This window comes from Sapajus apella, unplaced genomic scaffold (assembly GCF_009761245.1).
Source record: "Sapajus apella isolate SASKATOON/1434 unplaced genomic scaffold, GSC_monkey_1.0 scaffold20, whole genome shotgun sequence".
In the NCBI taxonomy this organism is placed as follows: Eukaryota; Metazoa; Chordata; class Mammalia; order Primates; family Cebidae; genus Sapajus; species Sapajus apella.
The window spans coordinates 7,038,514-7,051,462 of NW_022436960.1; the positions used below are offsets into that span (position 1 = coordinate 7,038,514).

Genomic DNA, 12,949 nt, shown 5'->3' on the forward strand with positions numbered 1-12,949 from the left:
AATTCTCCTGCCTCAACCTCCTGAGTAGCTGGGATTACAGGCACGCACCACCATGCCCAGCTAATTTTTTGTATTTTTTTTAGTAGAGACGGGGTTTCACCATGTTGACCAGGATGGTCTCGATCTCTTGACCTCGTGATCCACCCGCCTCGGCCTCCCAAAGTGCTGGGATTACAGGCTTGAGCCACCGCGCCCGGCCTTATTTTGTTTTATTTTATTTTATTTTGTAGAGACAAGGTCTTGCCATGTTGTCCAGGCTGGTCTTGAACTCCTGGTCTCAATAATCCTCCCACCTTGGCCTCCCAAAGTATTAGGATTTTTTGATAATTAAAAATATTCTATTCTTCTGAACTATCTATCTGCAAGCATATTATTATCATGGATTTCATACTTTAGGTACACCTCACTGACCAGAGAATGTATTAAACATTACAAAAAGTTTCATCTTTTTAAAATGAAACATTACCCAGGCTGAAGTGCAGTGACATGATCATAGCTCGCTATAGCCTTGAACTCCTGGGCTCAAGATATCCTCCCGCCTCAGCCTCCTGAGTAGCTGGGACTACAGGCTCGTGCCACTATACCCATACTTTAGATATGAAATCGATGAGACTGAATTGAAGTCCCATACCAGTTTACTGGTCTGATACAGAGACTGGTCTGAAGTTTCAGATCAGTTTTTTTCTAGCCCTATTTAGCCTAGTGTTCATAGATGACTATTAGGTAAAGTAAGCAGCACTACAATAGCATCTCTAGAGATAGAAGAGTACACCTCACTGACCAGAGACAGCCCAGATGGCTTCCTCCACTTGCTGTGGGCTCTCAGTAATGTTATAAATAATAACATCACACTCCAGCAGGCGCAGGAGAAGGTCTTCTCGGGAGATGGCCTGAAAAAGAAAATCGACAGCCATTTGCAGCAAGAAGCTAACAAGGTAACCTTAATATTTCAATGAAATGACAATTTTCAAAAGAGATCTGCTACACTGAAGAGTCCCACAGGAAACACTTGCAAGAGGATTTCTATTTGAAATGAAACTGTGACTCTCTTCTGTGTGTAGTTTTCAGGTAACAAAGAAGTTTATGAAAACCACTTGGAACAGATGATTTAAAAATTGCATAATAATCTCAGGTATTATTTCTGCATGCTGTTTAAACTCCATTTCAGAAGGGAAGAATTAGAACACTAATTAGAACACTGAAAAAAATGAGTGAGACATTTAAAACTAATTCAAGCTCTATGCAAGATTATTTGAGCAATTATGTATCACGAATCACTCAGAAGTGCTGATGAGTGATGAATGTGGATTGTCTTAGAATTCTCAAGATGTTCTCTTTCTAGATTAAGGTACCTTATTACAGTTGACAGCTGGAACTATTTTAAAAATACAGAAACGTTTAATGGTTAAAAATGTAAAGTTTATATATTAAATAGAAGTAACTTTGGTGATCATTTTTGGTGTTTGTTTTTTTTTTAATTTGAGACACAGTTTCACTCTGTCACCCAGACTGGAGTGCAGTGGCACGATCTCAAGTTCACAGCAATCTCCACCTCCCGGGTCCAAGTGGTTCTCGTACCTCAGCCTCCCAAATAACTCGGACTACAAGCATGTGCTACCATGCCTGGCTAATCTTTTTTTCTTTTTTGTAGAGATGGGGTTTCACCATGTTGGCCAGGCTGGTCACAAACTCCTGACCTCTGGTGATCTGCCTGCCTTGGCCTCCCAAAGTGTTAGGATTACAGGCGTGAGTCACTGTGCTAGCCAGCGATCACTGTGTTTTAACTAGCCATTCCTTGCTGCATGAATACCAGCAGGCTTCCCAATGGTACGGTGCCTTGAGTGCGTTAAGAGAACCATAAAAGGACCCCGCGTTTCCAAACCAGGATTTGCATTAGTTGTTATTCCCATTGCCCTGAGCATCAGCTGTTTTCCGCAGTTCCTTGACCAACCGTATTAAAGCAGAACCTTTTAGAACAAGCTGGGTCTCTTCCCTTTATTGAAGAACAAAGGGAAGTTGATGTCTTTCCTTAGGAAATGACAGTTCTGCCTTGGCAAGGTTAACCCGTCCTTGTTAAATTCAACAGCATGCACTAGGCTGCTAGTTTCTCCAGCCCCATTCCTGAGATCCTTTTGAATGAATCTGCATTAGTTTTCTAGGGCTGTTGTAATAAAGTGCCATGAACTAAATGGCTTGAACAACAAAAGTCTCACTGTTCTGGAAGCTAAAAACCTAGGATCAAGGTGTTGTAGGGTTGGTTCCTTCCAAGGGTTGAGAGGGAGAGTCTGTTTCCTGCCTCTCCCTTAGCTTCTGCTGGTTTGCTGGTAATCTGTTCCTCGTCTTGTAGATATGTCACCCTGATCTCTGCCTTGATATTCACATGGTGTTTTACCTGTGTGTTGTCTGTGTCTAAATTTCCCCTTCTTACAAGTTCACTGGTCATACTGGATGATGGACCCACTTTAATGACCTCCATTTGGTTGGATTTCCTCTGCAAACACCCTATCACCAAATATGGCTGTATTTAGTAATACTGGTGGTTAGAACTTCAATCTCTCTGTTGGGGGTGGGGGAGAAACAATTGGACCCATATCACCAGCCTTTCAGTTCCTTCTCTCGATTCAATGTGCAAGAGGAAAGCCACTGACAATCTTGATCCAAACACTGATTTTTACTTTACCAATAGCACGACAATGGGAAAGGACACCACCTTCCCAGTACACCTAGGATGGATCAAGATCCAGAAATGACACATGAAAGAAAAGAAGAAACACTGGGAGAATACAAGGACTCAAAGATGTGTATTCTAGATGTGGTCCAAGAGAAAGAAGATACAGCATCTATGTTTCCAGCTTGTAAAAGCAGGTGTGAGTGGTGTCCATAGAAAAATATGCACATGTGTCAAATTATGGCTGGATCTATTTAGGATGAAACAGCCACATTTTCAAGAGAATGGTCATCCTGACCCGACGTTGAGTGACAATTTTTCTGCATTCATTTGTTCACCCAACAAACATTGTGGGCCCTGCTTTTGACTCGAGTGACAGAGACAAAACTGAATAATATATAGCTGACGATACTAAGGAGCATTGTATGTGTGTGTGTTCTTGAGAAGACTTATATCACATAATCATGGTCTAATGTAGACAAGGGCCCAACCAAGCACACATGAAGCCTTTGTACAAATGGGAAAAAAGGTAACCTGCTTCGTGAAAAAATAATAAGAAGGGGTGGACTCTGGGGCACAGGACAGCCAACATACCAGGCTGCTCTTCAGCCCCTACTCACTCCTTTAGCCAGGCACTCCTGTACAGTGTGTAACCTGTACTGCTAGACACAGAAGCCCCAAAGCGGGAAAGGGCTGTCATAGAGGTATATCTGAGGTTCGAAGGACTAAGGGAAACATGATTATGTCTCATAGGAGAAGATATTTGACTTGGGTTGGAAGGGTGAATACAAGCTCACCTGGCACAGCCCAGAAAGCTCGTGGAATAGCAGGTGGCTTGTTGAGCCAGGTAGAAGCACCTTTCATAACCTGGAGCAGGCTAACGGTTTCCATTCTCACCTCTCTCTCACCTTTGCTTTGCTTTATTTTTTGCTGGTCTTCTCTGTGTCATTCCAATTTCAGTATATGTGCTGCTGAAGCAAGCACTCTCTCACCTTTCCTGTCACCTTGTGTCTTCACTGTGGCTCCTTATAACCCATGCTCTTTTTTTTTTTTTTTTTTTTTGGATGGTGTCTCACTCTCGCCCAGGCTGGAGTGCAGTGGTGCACTCTCAGCTTGACTCACTTCAACCTCTGCCTCCTGGGTTCAAGCGATTCTCTTGCCTCAGCCTCCTAAGTAGCTGGGACTGCAGGTGCACGCCACCATGCCCGGCTAATTTTTTGTATTTTTAGTCGAGATAGGGTTTCACTATGTTAGCCAGGATGTTCTTGATCTCCTGATTTCATGATCCTCCCGCCTTGGCCTCCCAAAGTGCTGGGATTACAGCTGTGAGCTACCGTGCCTGGCCAACCCATGCTCTTTCTATGCCAAAGTACACCACACACTTACCCAGGCATTCCCCCTTGCATGGTGTTTCCTTCCCCCCTTACCTGCCTTGTAAGCTCCACTCAACCATGGAAGAGCAGCCTCAGCCCCACCATCTCCAATAGATCACAAACTTCCAAGGGAGGGCCATCTGCAGGACTTTGCGCTAACGGAGGATACAAGATCTAAAGATCAGAGCATAGGAGGCCTTGATCTGTTTGGCAGGGAGGGGTTTGAAGCTTCATTTTCCTGCCTCTCTAAATAAGACTGAGAACTCCTTAGGTGCCCCTTTCAGAGTGCCTTGGGCGATGCTCTGTGCACGCCTCTGTCCCCACATTTACTGCTGCAGAGTCCCTGCCAAGCCGTGAGCTCCATGTTCCTCTGTGGCTCATTGGGGTGCTCAAGAAACATTCGCAGAATCAAATTCAGGTGAGTAGTGAGAGACAGTGAAGATCAGAACTAATGCACATGGCTACAAGAACGGAAAGGAGGGGATGACACTAGACAAAGAGATGTGCTGAGGACCCCATGACCAGCAGGATTCAGGAGTGAAGGGCAAGCCAAGAGCCCACAGCTCTCTGAGGTTTTCAGCTTTGAGGGAAGGTAAGTGCATAATAAACGGGATAAAGGACATTATTGGTTGTCTTCATACTTCTGTTTCCTCTTCCATTTCTCCAACAGAACCTCAATTTTGCTTCAGATACTCCTCAGCCTGCAGGAAATTAACTCCCTCTTCTAGCTTAAAGGATGAGCCTAATTGATCTAAGCGTAAGTGGCTAGCTCCAGAAAAGGACAATGACTCCATTCATGACAGTGAGACTCAAAGAGATGCTTGCCAGGGACTGCTGGCAATGGCCATCCTCCTTTCTCTGAGAACTTCTGGAAGTTTGTTTTGCCAAGGTCTCGCTGTGTAGGAACTAAGGCCCTCAACGGTCGCAGCCTCACTGCCAGCCTGAAGATAAAGTCATCCCCCAAGGAGGGCTGAGCCCAGGAAGGGGCAGGAAGAGGAGCTGGAGTCTGTGGATCAGCCCTGAAGCTGGTTCCACTTCTGGGCCACTAGCTACATAAGCTGGTGAATTTCCTTATTTATTAAGCCAGTTTGGGTCACCTCTGCTTTCTATTACATGCAGTCCAAGACAGTCCCGACTGACAGAGATAGCAAGGCCCTTAATAAAAATCAGTAGTACAAAGTCGTACAAAGAGTGGTTTTGTAGGGGGCCTGATAAATATGATTTTGAATATGTGGATTTAACAATGCCTGCAGGCCAACCAGGTCTAGGAGGCAGCTGGGTTTGGAGGCTGCAGACAGATGCTGAAAGCATTGGCTTACGTGGGGAGCTGAAGCTATAGGACTGGATAAGATTTAGGAAGGCAACCTGTTACAGGAAACGAGGGAGCTCTGGGGAAAACTGCATTTTTAAAGGGTAAAAAGAGGAAAAGGAGCCAGAGAAAGACGCTGGGAAGGAGTGCTTGGGTGCTTAGGAAGTCGGTGCAGAGCCGAGGCACAGAAGGGAAGGCCAGTTTCTCTAGGAAAGCCAGGCTGCTGCTGTGAAGCCAGGTGAGCTAAGCCCTTGGGAGTCAGGAGACTGCTGGGGACACTGGCCAGGGAACTTCCTATAAAGTGTTGTGGGTAGAGCCAGCCAGCACTGGATAGACCAGTGAATGGGGAGGTGAAGAGGTGAGGCCTGTAAATGCGGCTGGTCTCCTGAAGTTCAGTGGTGACGGGGCCAGGGGCAGGGAAAGAGGCTGATGGCCAGCAGGGAGGCCAAGTGAAGTATTTTATATTACATTACACAATGTGAGCATATGTCTAGGTGGAGAGGAAGAAGCCAGTGGTAAGAAGACAGAGGGGGATGAACGGGAAAGAATACACAGAAGACAGGGAAAGGGGGTGAATGGGAAGGTCCCAAAGATGTCCAGGGGCCTGCATTTCTCCATTCCACAAGTGTTTATTGAGGCCACTTTGTAGCAGTGGCTGTGTTAGGTGCCACAGACACATGGGTAAACACGGGGATAAACAAGTCACTGTCTCCACCCTCCAGAAGCTGACGGTCCACTTCCATGGACTTCACAATAGACAGGTGACAACAATGAGTGTGAAAAGCGTTATGATCTAGCCGGGCAAAGGATGATATGGGAGCTCAGAATCCAAACTGCGAGTGAGGGAGAAGAAGGAATCATGAATGGCTTCCGGGAGGAAGTGACACAAGGATGAATAAGATGGGTTAGGTAAAAAGAGAAAGAGAGAAGGCTGCTCCAGGGTACAGCATGTGGAAAGCTGTATGGTAGGCTCCAGAGAGTAGCAGGCAGGGTCAGGGAGGAGGTGGCCTGGGAGAAGAAGAGAGCTACTCCTTCTTAGGGTATTTAAACGTCTCAGGACTAGGACTGTGTTGGATTTGTTTCTAAACTAGGACTGTTTCTAGAGACCGCAATGGTATATTATTTCTGAGTGGTGCATTACCAAAGGATGTTTCTCTTTAAACAAAATATTTTCATAAATATAAAATAGAGACAGGATCTTGCTATGTTGCTGAGGCTGGTCTTGGACCCTTGGCCTTTAAATGATCCTCCCACCACAGCCTCCCGAAGTGCTGCGATTATAAGTATGAGTCACTGCGCCTGGCCTATTTCTCCTTCACAGATGGTGCCCATCATGGCACAGACTCATCTTGGATAATGCAGGGCAGAATATGCTAGAGAGAGAATTGTATGAGTCTGAAAGTCCATATTAGATGCAACCTTTCCAAAACTATCTAATTTAAACTCTTTGCTTTGGCCCGAAATTGAAAGTGGGGTCTCCAAGGTAAATCTCCATCACAAGAGAAAGCCATTCCCTCAACCTAGCCATGCCTGTGGAAGAGAGGGGAGGGGAGGCAAACAGTAAAACAAGTTGTCAAGGCATTGGAGCAGAAGGTGATTCTTCCCTCTGTCTACTCCTGGCCAGAGCCTCCCAGACTTACTGAGTATGTCTCCACCGCAAAGTTGGGCTGTGGGCTGTCCGGCCTGGACAGCGTGCCCACAACCTGGAATGTGCCTTCCTTCACTTTGGTTGTGGAAGCTTCCCGCATAGCTGACTTATTTTCATCTTCCTCTTCCTCCTCCTCTGTAATTTCTTCAAGTGAAGCCCCAACTACACAGTTAGATAGAAACTGCAAGGAAACAGACATTTCCCAAATGGTAAGAACAAATCAGAGTCAGGGAGCAAGTGAATGACGATGATTCTAGAAACTTACCTTTCTCGAGTGCTTGCTGGGGACCAGCAAGGCAAAGCAAATGGTGTGCACACTGTCATCTTATTAAAGTTGATTTAATTCCCAGAGAAGTGGGTATTATTGTAATTCCCCATTTTACAGATGAGGAACTCAGGGTCATAGAGCTTAATCAACTTGTTTCAGGACAGTGCACTCCTCTTGTAGAAGGCAGAGCTGGGTTACAGTGATGATGTTTGTGTTGTTCAACAGAAATGAAGAAATGTAATAGGAGCTACATAGGTTATTTCATTTATTTTTAAAAATGTTGCTGTGTTGCCTGGGCTGGTTTCAAACTCCTAGGATTAAGGGATCCACCTGCCTAGCCTCCTGAGTAGCTGGGACTGCAGGAACTTATGTAGTTTCAACTTTTCTAATAGTGGCCGGGCACAGTGGCTCATGCCTGTAATTCCAGCACTTTGGGAGGTGACGGCAGGCAGATCACAAGGTCAGGAGATGGAGACCATCTTGGCCAACGTGGTGAAACCCTGTCTCTACTAAATACAAAAAAATTAACTGGGCGTGGTAGCTTGTGCTGAGTAGTCCTAGCTATGCGGGAGGCTGAGGAAGGGGAATTCCTTGAACCCAGAAGGTAGAGGTTGCAGTGAGCGGAGATTATGTCACTGCACTCCAGCCTGGCAACAGATCAAGATACCGTCTCAAAAAAAAAAAAAAAATTAATTCTAGTAGCAACATTTAGAAAGTAAAAACAATGGATAAAATTAATTTAAATGTTGTGAGGTTGGGCGAGGGAGCTCATGCCTGTAATCCCAGCACCTTGGGAAACTTGAGGTCAGGAGTTCGAAACCAACCTGGCCAACATGGTGAAACCTTGTCTCTGCTAAAAATACAAAAATTAGCTGGGCGTGGTGGTGCACACCTATAGTCTCAGCTACTTGGGAGGCTGAGACAGGAGATTTACTTGAATCTGAGAGGTGGAGGTTGCAGTGAGCCGATATTGCACCACTGCACTCCAGCCTGGGCAACAGAACAAGACTCCATCTAAAAAAAAAAAAAAATTTAAATGCTATGGTATTTATTGCAATATATCCAAAATATTATCAACTTAATATGTAATCAATATAAACATTATTGAGATATTTTACTTTTTTATTTGAAATTCAATCTGCATTTTACACTGATAGCACATCTCCATTTGGACCAGCCAAATTTTTTTTTTTTTTTTTGAGATGGAATATCATTCTGTTGCTCAGGCTGGAGTGCATTGCAAGCATAGTTCACTGCAAACTCAAACTCCTGGCCTCAACCGATCCTCCTTCCTCAGCCTACTGAGTAGCTGGGACTACAGGTGTTTGCCACCAAGACTGGCTAATTTTTTATTTTTATATTTATTTTTATAGAAACAGGGTCTCACTATGTTGCCCAGGCTTGTGTGGACCAATCACATTTAAGTGTTCGATGGCTGCATGTGGCCAGTGGCTATCGTACTGAATAATGAAATAGAATGAAGTTGGTGAAGTTTCTTTTCTTGTTTTCCAAAAGCTATCCTTAGAAGTGGCTTCGGCAGTGGTTAAGAGTTTCATTTGTTTATATGTCAATAATTACCTCTATATGTCAATCATTTTAATTTATCTATTAAGCATATATAAAATAATTACAGCATTAGCACACCTTGGGAATAAAAATATAATAAAACCAAATGAACAGAAAGTCTCACCTCATTATTTTGATAGAAAACAGTCCAGGTTAGCATATGAGATTGCCAGCTTCCAACTCTTACTGGAATAAATTTCTCCCAAGTAAATTATGTATGTTTTCATTTCATTTATCTCTCAAATATACATATTCAATTTTTAAAAACATATTCAATTTTATTATCCCTTTTCACAGTTGAGGAAATTGATGCCCAGCAAAAAGGAGATGGGGCTGGGATGGCATTGCCCAACTGAGCCGTAAGCCTAACAACTCTCTAGAGATACAGCTTCCATTCTAACATATTCCTCATATTCCCACTCCTATGTTCCTTGGAGCAGATGATCCAGTGATTGCCTGAAATTTGAGAAAGGCCCTGATTAATGAGGGACCAACTAGAAAATTCTGTCATTGAAAAGCTTTTGAAAAAGATCTCTGGGCAGAGCGTGGTGCCTCATGCTTGTAATCCCAGCACTTTGAAAGACCAAGGCAGGAGGATTGCTAGAAAAAGATCTCTGTATACTAAGAATTATAGTTATATCTATATAACTATAATCATTATAAAATACATTGTTATAAAAAATAATCAAGATCAAAAGGAGATTAAGGAAGGAGATAAACTCCCTTCCCTCTTTTTTAGGAGACAAGGTTTTACTCTGCCCTCTATATTCCTCCCAGGCTGGAATGCAGTGATGCAATCACAGCTCACTGCAGCCTCAAACTGGACTCAAGCAATCCTCCTCACTCCGCCTTCTGAGCAGCTGGCACCGTAGGCACATGCCACCACACCTAGATTCTCCATCATTCCTAATCTCAGTCATGTTCATGTCACCTCCCACAGGTGACCCTTGAACAACACAGGTTTGAACTTTGTGGATCCACTTATCCACGTATTTTCTTCCACCTCTGCCACCCCTGAGATCAGCCCGTCCTCTTCATCCTCTGCCTCAGCCTATGTAACATGAACATGAGGAGGATGAAGACCTCTAGGATGACATACTTCTGTTTAATGAGTAGTAAATATATTTGTCTTCTTTATGATTTTCTTATAAACATTTTCTTTCCTCTAGCTTACTTTATTGTAAGAACGCGGTATATCTTATATGTACAAACTATGTGTTAATTGACTGTTTATATTATTGGTAAAGGTTCCTGTCAACAATAGGCTATTAGTAGTTTAGTTTGGGGGAGTCAAAAGTTATACACAGCCTGCAGTCCCAGCTACTCGGGACCCTGAGCTGGGAAGATCACTTGAGCCCGGGAACTCGAGTCCAGCTTGAGCAATGTTAATGAGACCCATGTCTCTATACATACATAAATAAATAAGAGTTATGCGCAGATTTCCAACTGTCTTCTCTATATCTGTATCTTCTTTTTTTTTTGAGGCAGAGTTTTACTTTGTCGCTCAGCCTGGAGTGCAATGGCATGATCTTGGCTCACTGCAACCTCTGTCTCCTAGGTTCAAGTGATTCTCCTGCCTCAGCTTCCCGAGTAGCTGGGATTACAGGCATGTGCCACCATGCCCAGCTTATTTTGTATTTTTAGTGGAGACGAGGTTTCTCCATGTTTCTCAGGCTGGTCTCGAACTCCCAACGTCAGGTGATCCATCCGCCTTGGCCTCCCAAAGTTCTGATATTACAGGCATGAGCCACTGTGCCCAGTCTATATCTGTATCTTTTTGAAAAACACAACCCCTAACCCTTGCGTTGTTCAAGGCTTCCCACTGAATTTAGAGTATAAGCAAAACTCCTGACCAAGGCCATCCATGACCTGGCCCTCTGTGCTTGCCTGTGCTCCACTAATCTATGGAATACATTTCTATGGTGTGCAGACCATGGGTGCATCACTGCTTAGGAGCTGAGTAGGACCACATTCTGGCCTTCGTGGGCCCCTTCCTCCATTAAAAAAAAAATTTAGCCGGGCGCGGTGGCTCAAGCCTGTAATCCCAGCACTTTGGGAGGCCGAGGCGGGTGGATCACAAGGTCAAGAAATCGAGACCATCCTGGACAACATGGTGAAACCCAGTCTCTACTAAAACTACAAAAAATTAGCTGGGCATGGTGGCACGTGCCTGTAATCCCAGCTACTCAGGAGGCTGAGGCAGGAGAATTGCCTGAACCCAGCAGGCGGAGGTTGCCGTGAGCCGAGATCGTGCCCTTGCACTCCAGCCTGGGTAACAAGAGCGAAAATCCATCTCAAAAAAAAAAAAAAAAAAATTTAAACGTTATATTTCATGATTGCATGCTATAAAGCCAAACACATTCATTGACTGTAAGATTTCATATGTTTCCTTCTGATTTCAAAAGAAATTAACACACTTTTCGTGAGCCCCTAAAAGTCTCATGGGCCCTGGGCACAGTACTCGCTGCACCCAGTGAAGAAGTGGGCACTGGAAGCCCCGGTTCACTGTCCCCTAGCCACTGTGCTTGCAAAAACCGCCAACCCTATTCCTGCTTTGGAACCTGTGCCTTTCCTTTGGCCTTTGAGAACTATTTTCTCTGTCTTGATCCTCAACCTGTGTATGTTAGATTAAATGTCACCTTTTTTTTTTTTTTTAGATGGAGTTTTGCTCTGTTGCCCAGGCTGCAGTGCAGTGGTGCAATCTCGGCTGACTGCAACCTGCACCTCCCAGGTTCAAGCAATTCTCCTACCCCAGCTTCCTGAGTAGCTGGGATTACAGGTGCCTGCCACCATGCTCAGCTAATTTTTGTATTTTTAGTAGACACAGGGTTTTACCATGTTGGTCAGGTTGGTCTCAAACTCCTGACCTCAGGGACATTTTCTGTGTGCAGATAAATCTTCTATCTTCTTTATGTCTGTATTTTTTTGAAAAACACACATAAGATAAACACTACACCTGTCTGGTAATGCTTCCTTTCTTTAAAAATATTTTGTCATAGTTTTGTTTGTGGCCCTGCTTCTTCTTTCCTATCTTTTCTGATAATTTGGAAGATGTATCATGTATTTAGAATCCCTTCTGGTAGATATAGGTATATAATCTACATATACATTGTTTATCATGTAAAATTACATGTTATATATATATATATATGCCTATATTATATACCTAAATTTCTGGTTTTTGCTTTTTTTGAGATTGAGTTTCACTCTTTTGCCCAGGCTGGAGTGAAGTGGTGTGATCTTGGCTCACTGCAACCTCTGCCCCCCTAGGTTCAAGTGATTCTCCTGCCTCAGCCTCCTGAGTAGCGGGGATTACAAGTGACTGCCACCACACAGGGCTAATTTTTGTATTTTTAGTAGAGATGGAGTTTCACCATGTTGGACAGGCTGGTCTCAAACTCCTGACCTCAGGTGATCCACCCACCTCGGCCTCCCAAAGTGCTAGGATTGCAGGTGTGAGCCACTGAGCTCCATCCTAAATCTCTGTTTTATGATGGATGCATTTTAGATGGTATACTGGGTTGAATAGTGTCTACCCCACCAAATTCCATGTGGCCTGATTTGGAAATAGGGTCTTTGCAGATAAATTCAAGTTAAGATGAAGCCATACTGGATAGGGTGAGTCCTAATCCAACAACTGGTATCCTTATAAGAAGAGGGAAGTTTCGACACAGAGACACACAGGGGAGAACAGCATGTGAAGAAGGTGGCAGAGACTGGAGTAATGGGTCTACTAGCCAAGGGGTGTCAAGAAGTATTGGCATCCACCAGAAGCTAGGAGAGAGGCATGCAACAGTTCTTCCCCTGGAGCTTCCAGTAGGAACCAACCCTGCTGACACCTTGATCTTGGACTTCTGCCCTCAAGAACTGTAAGAGAATAAATTGTTTTATAAAGTCACCCAGTTTGTGGTAACTAGTTACCACAGCCCTAGAAAACTAATACAGATGGTATATCCTGTAGCCTCATCCTATTTTAAGCAGATTTGTCCTGTTCCAAAGTGCAGTCATTAGCCTCAGAGAAGTCTGTCCAGGGTGAGATTAGATTCCTGTGAGGCTCTAGAGGACAGAATTATATTGATAAAATCATGGCTTTTTTTTTTTTTTTTTTTTTTTTTTT

At 44.0% G+C, this 12,949-nt stretch overlaps 1 protein-coding gene across 3 annotated transcripts in view; it reads right to left on the minus strand.

Annotated features, from left to right (window-relative positions):
• The window catches only part of AK7 (adenylate kinase 7), a 90,252-nt gene that overhangs the window by 76,083 nt on the left and 1,220 nt on the right, over window positions 1-12,949 (minus strand). For all 3 annotated transcript variants that reach the window (XM_032287482.1, XM_032287484.1, XM_032287481.1), the window contains exons 2-3: window positions 6,991-7,179; window positions 782-890 (exon numbers count right to left, since the gene is read on the minus strand). In XM_032287482.1, the coding sequence (XP_032143373.1) occupies window positions 782-890; window positions 6,991-7,179 (298 nt within the window). The remainder of the gene's footprint in view (window positions 1-781; window positions 891-6,990; window positions 7,180-12,949) is intronic.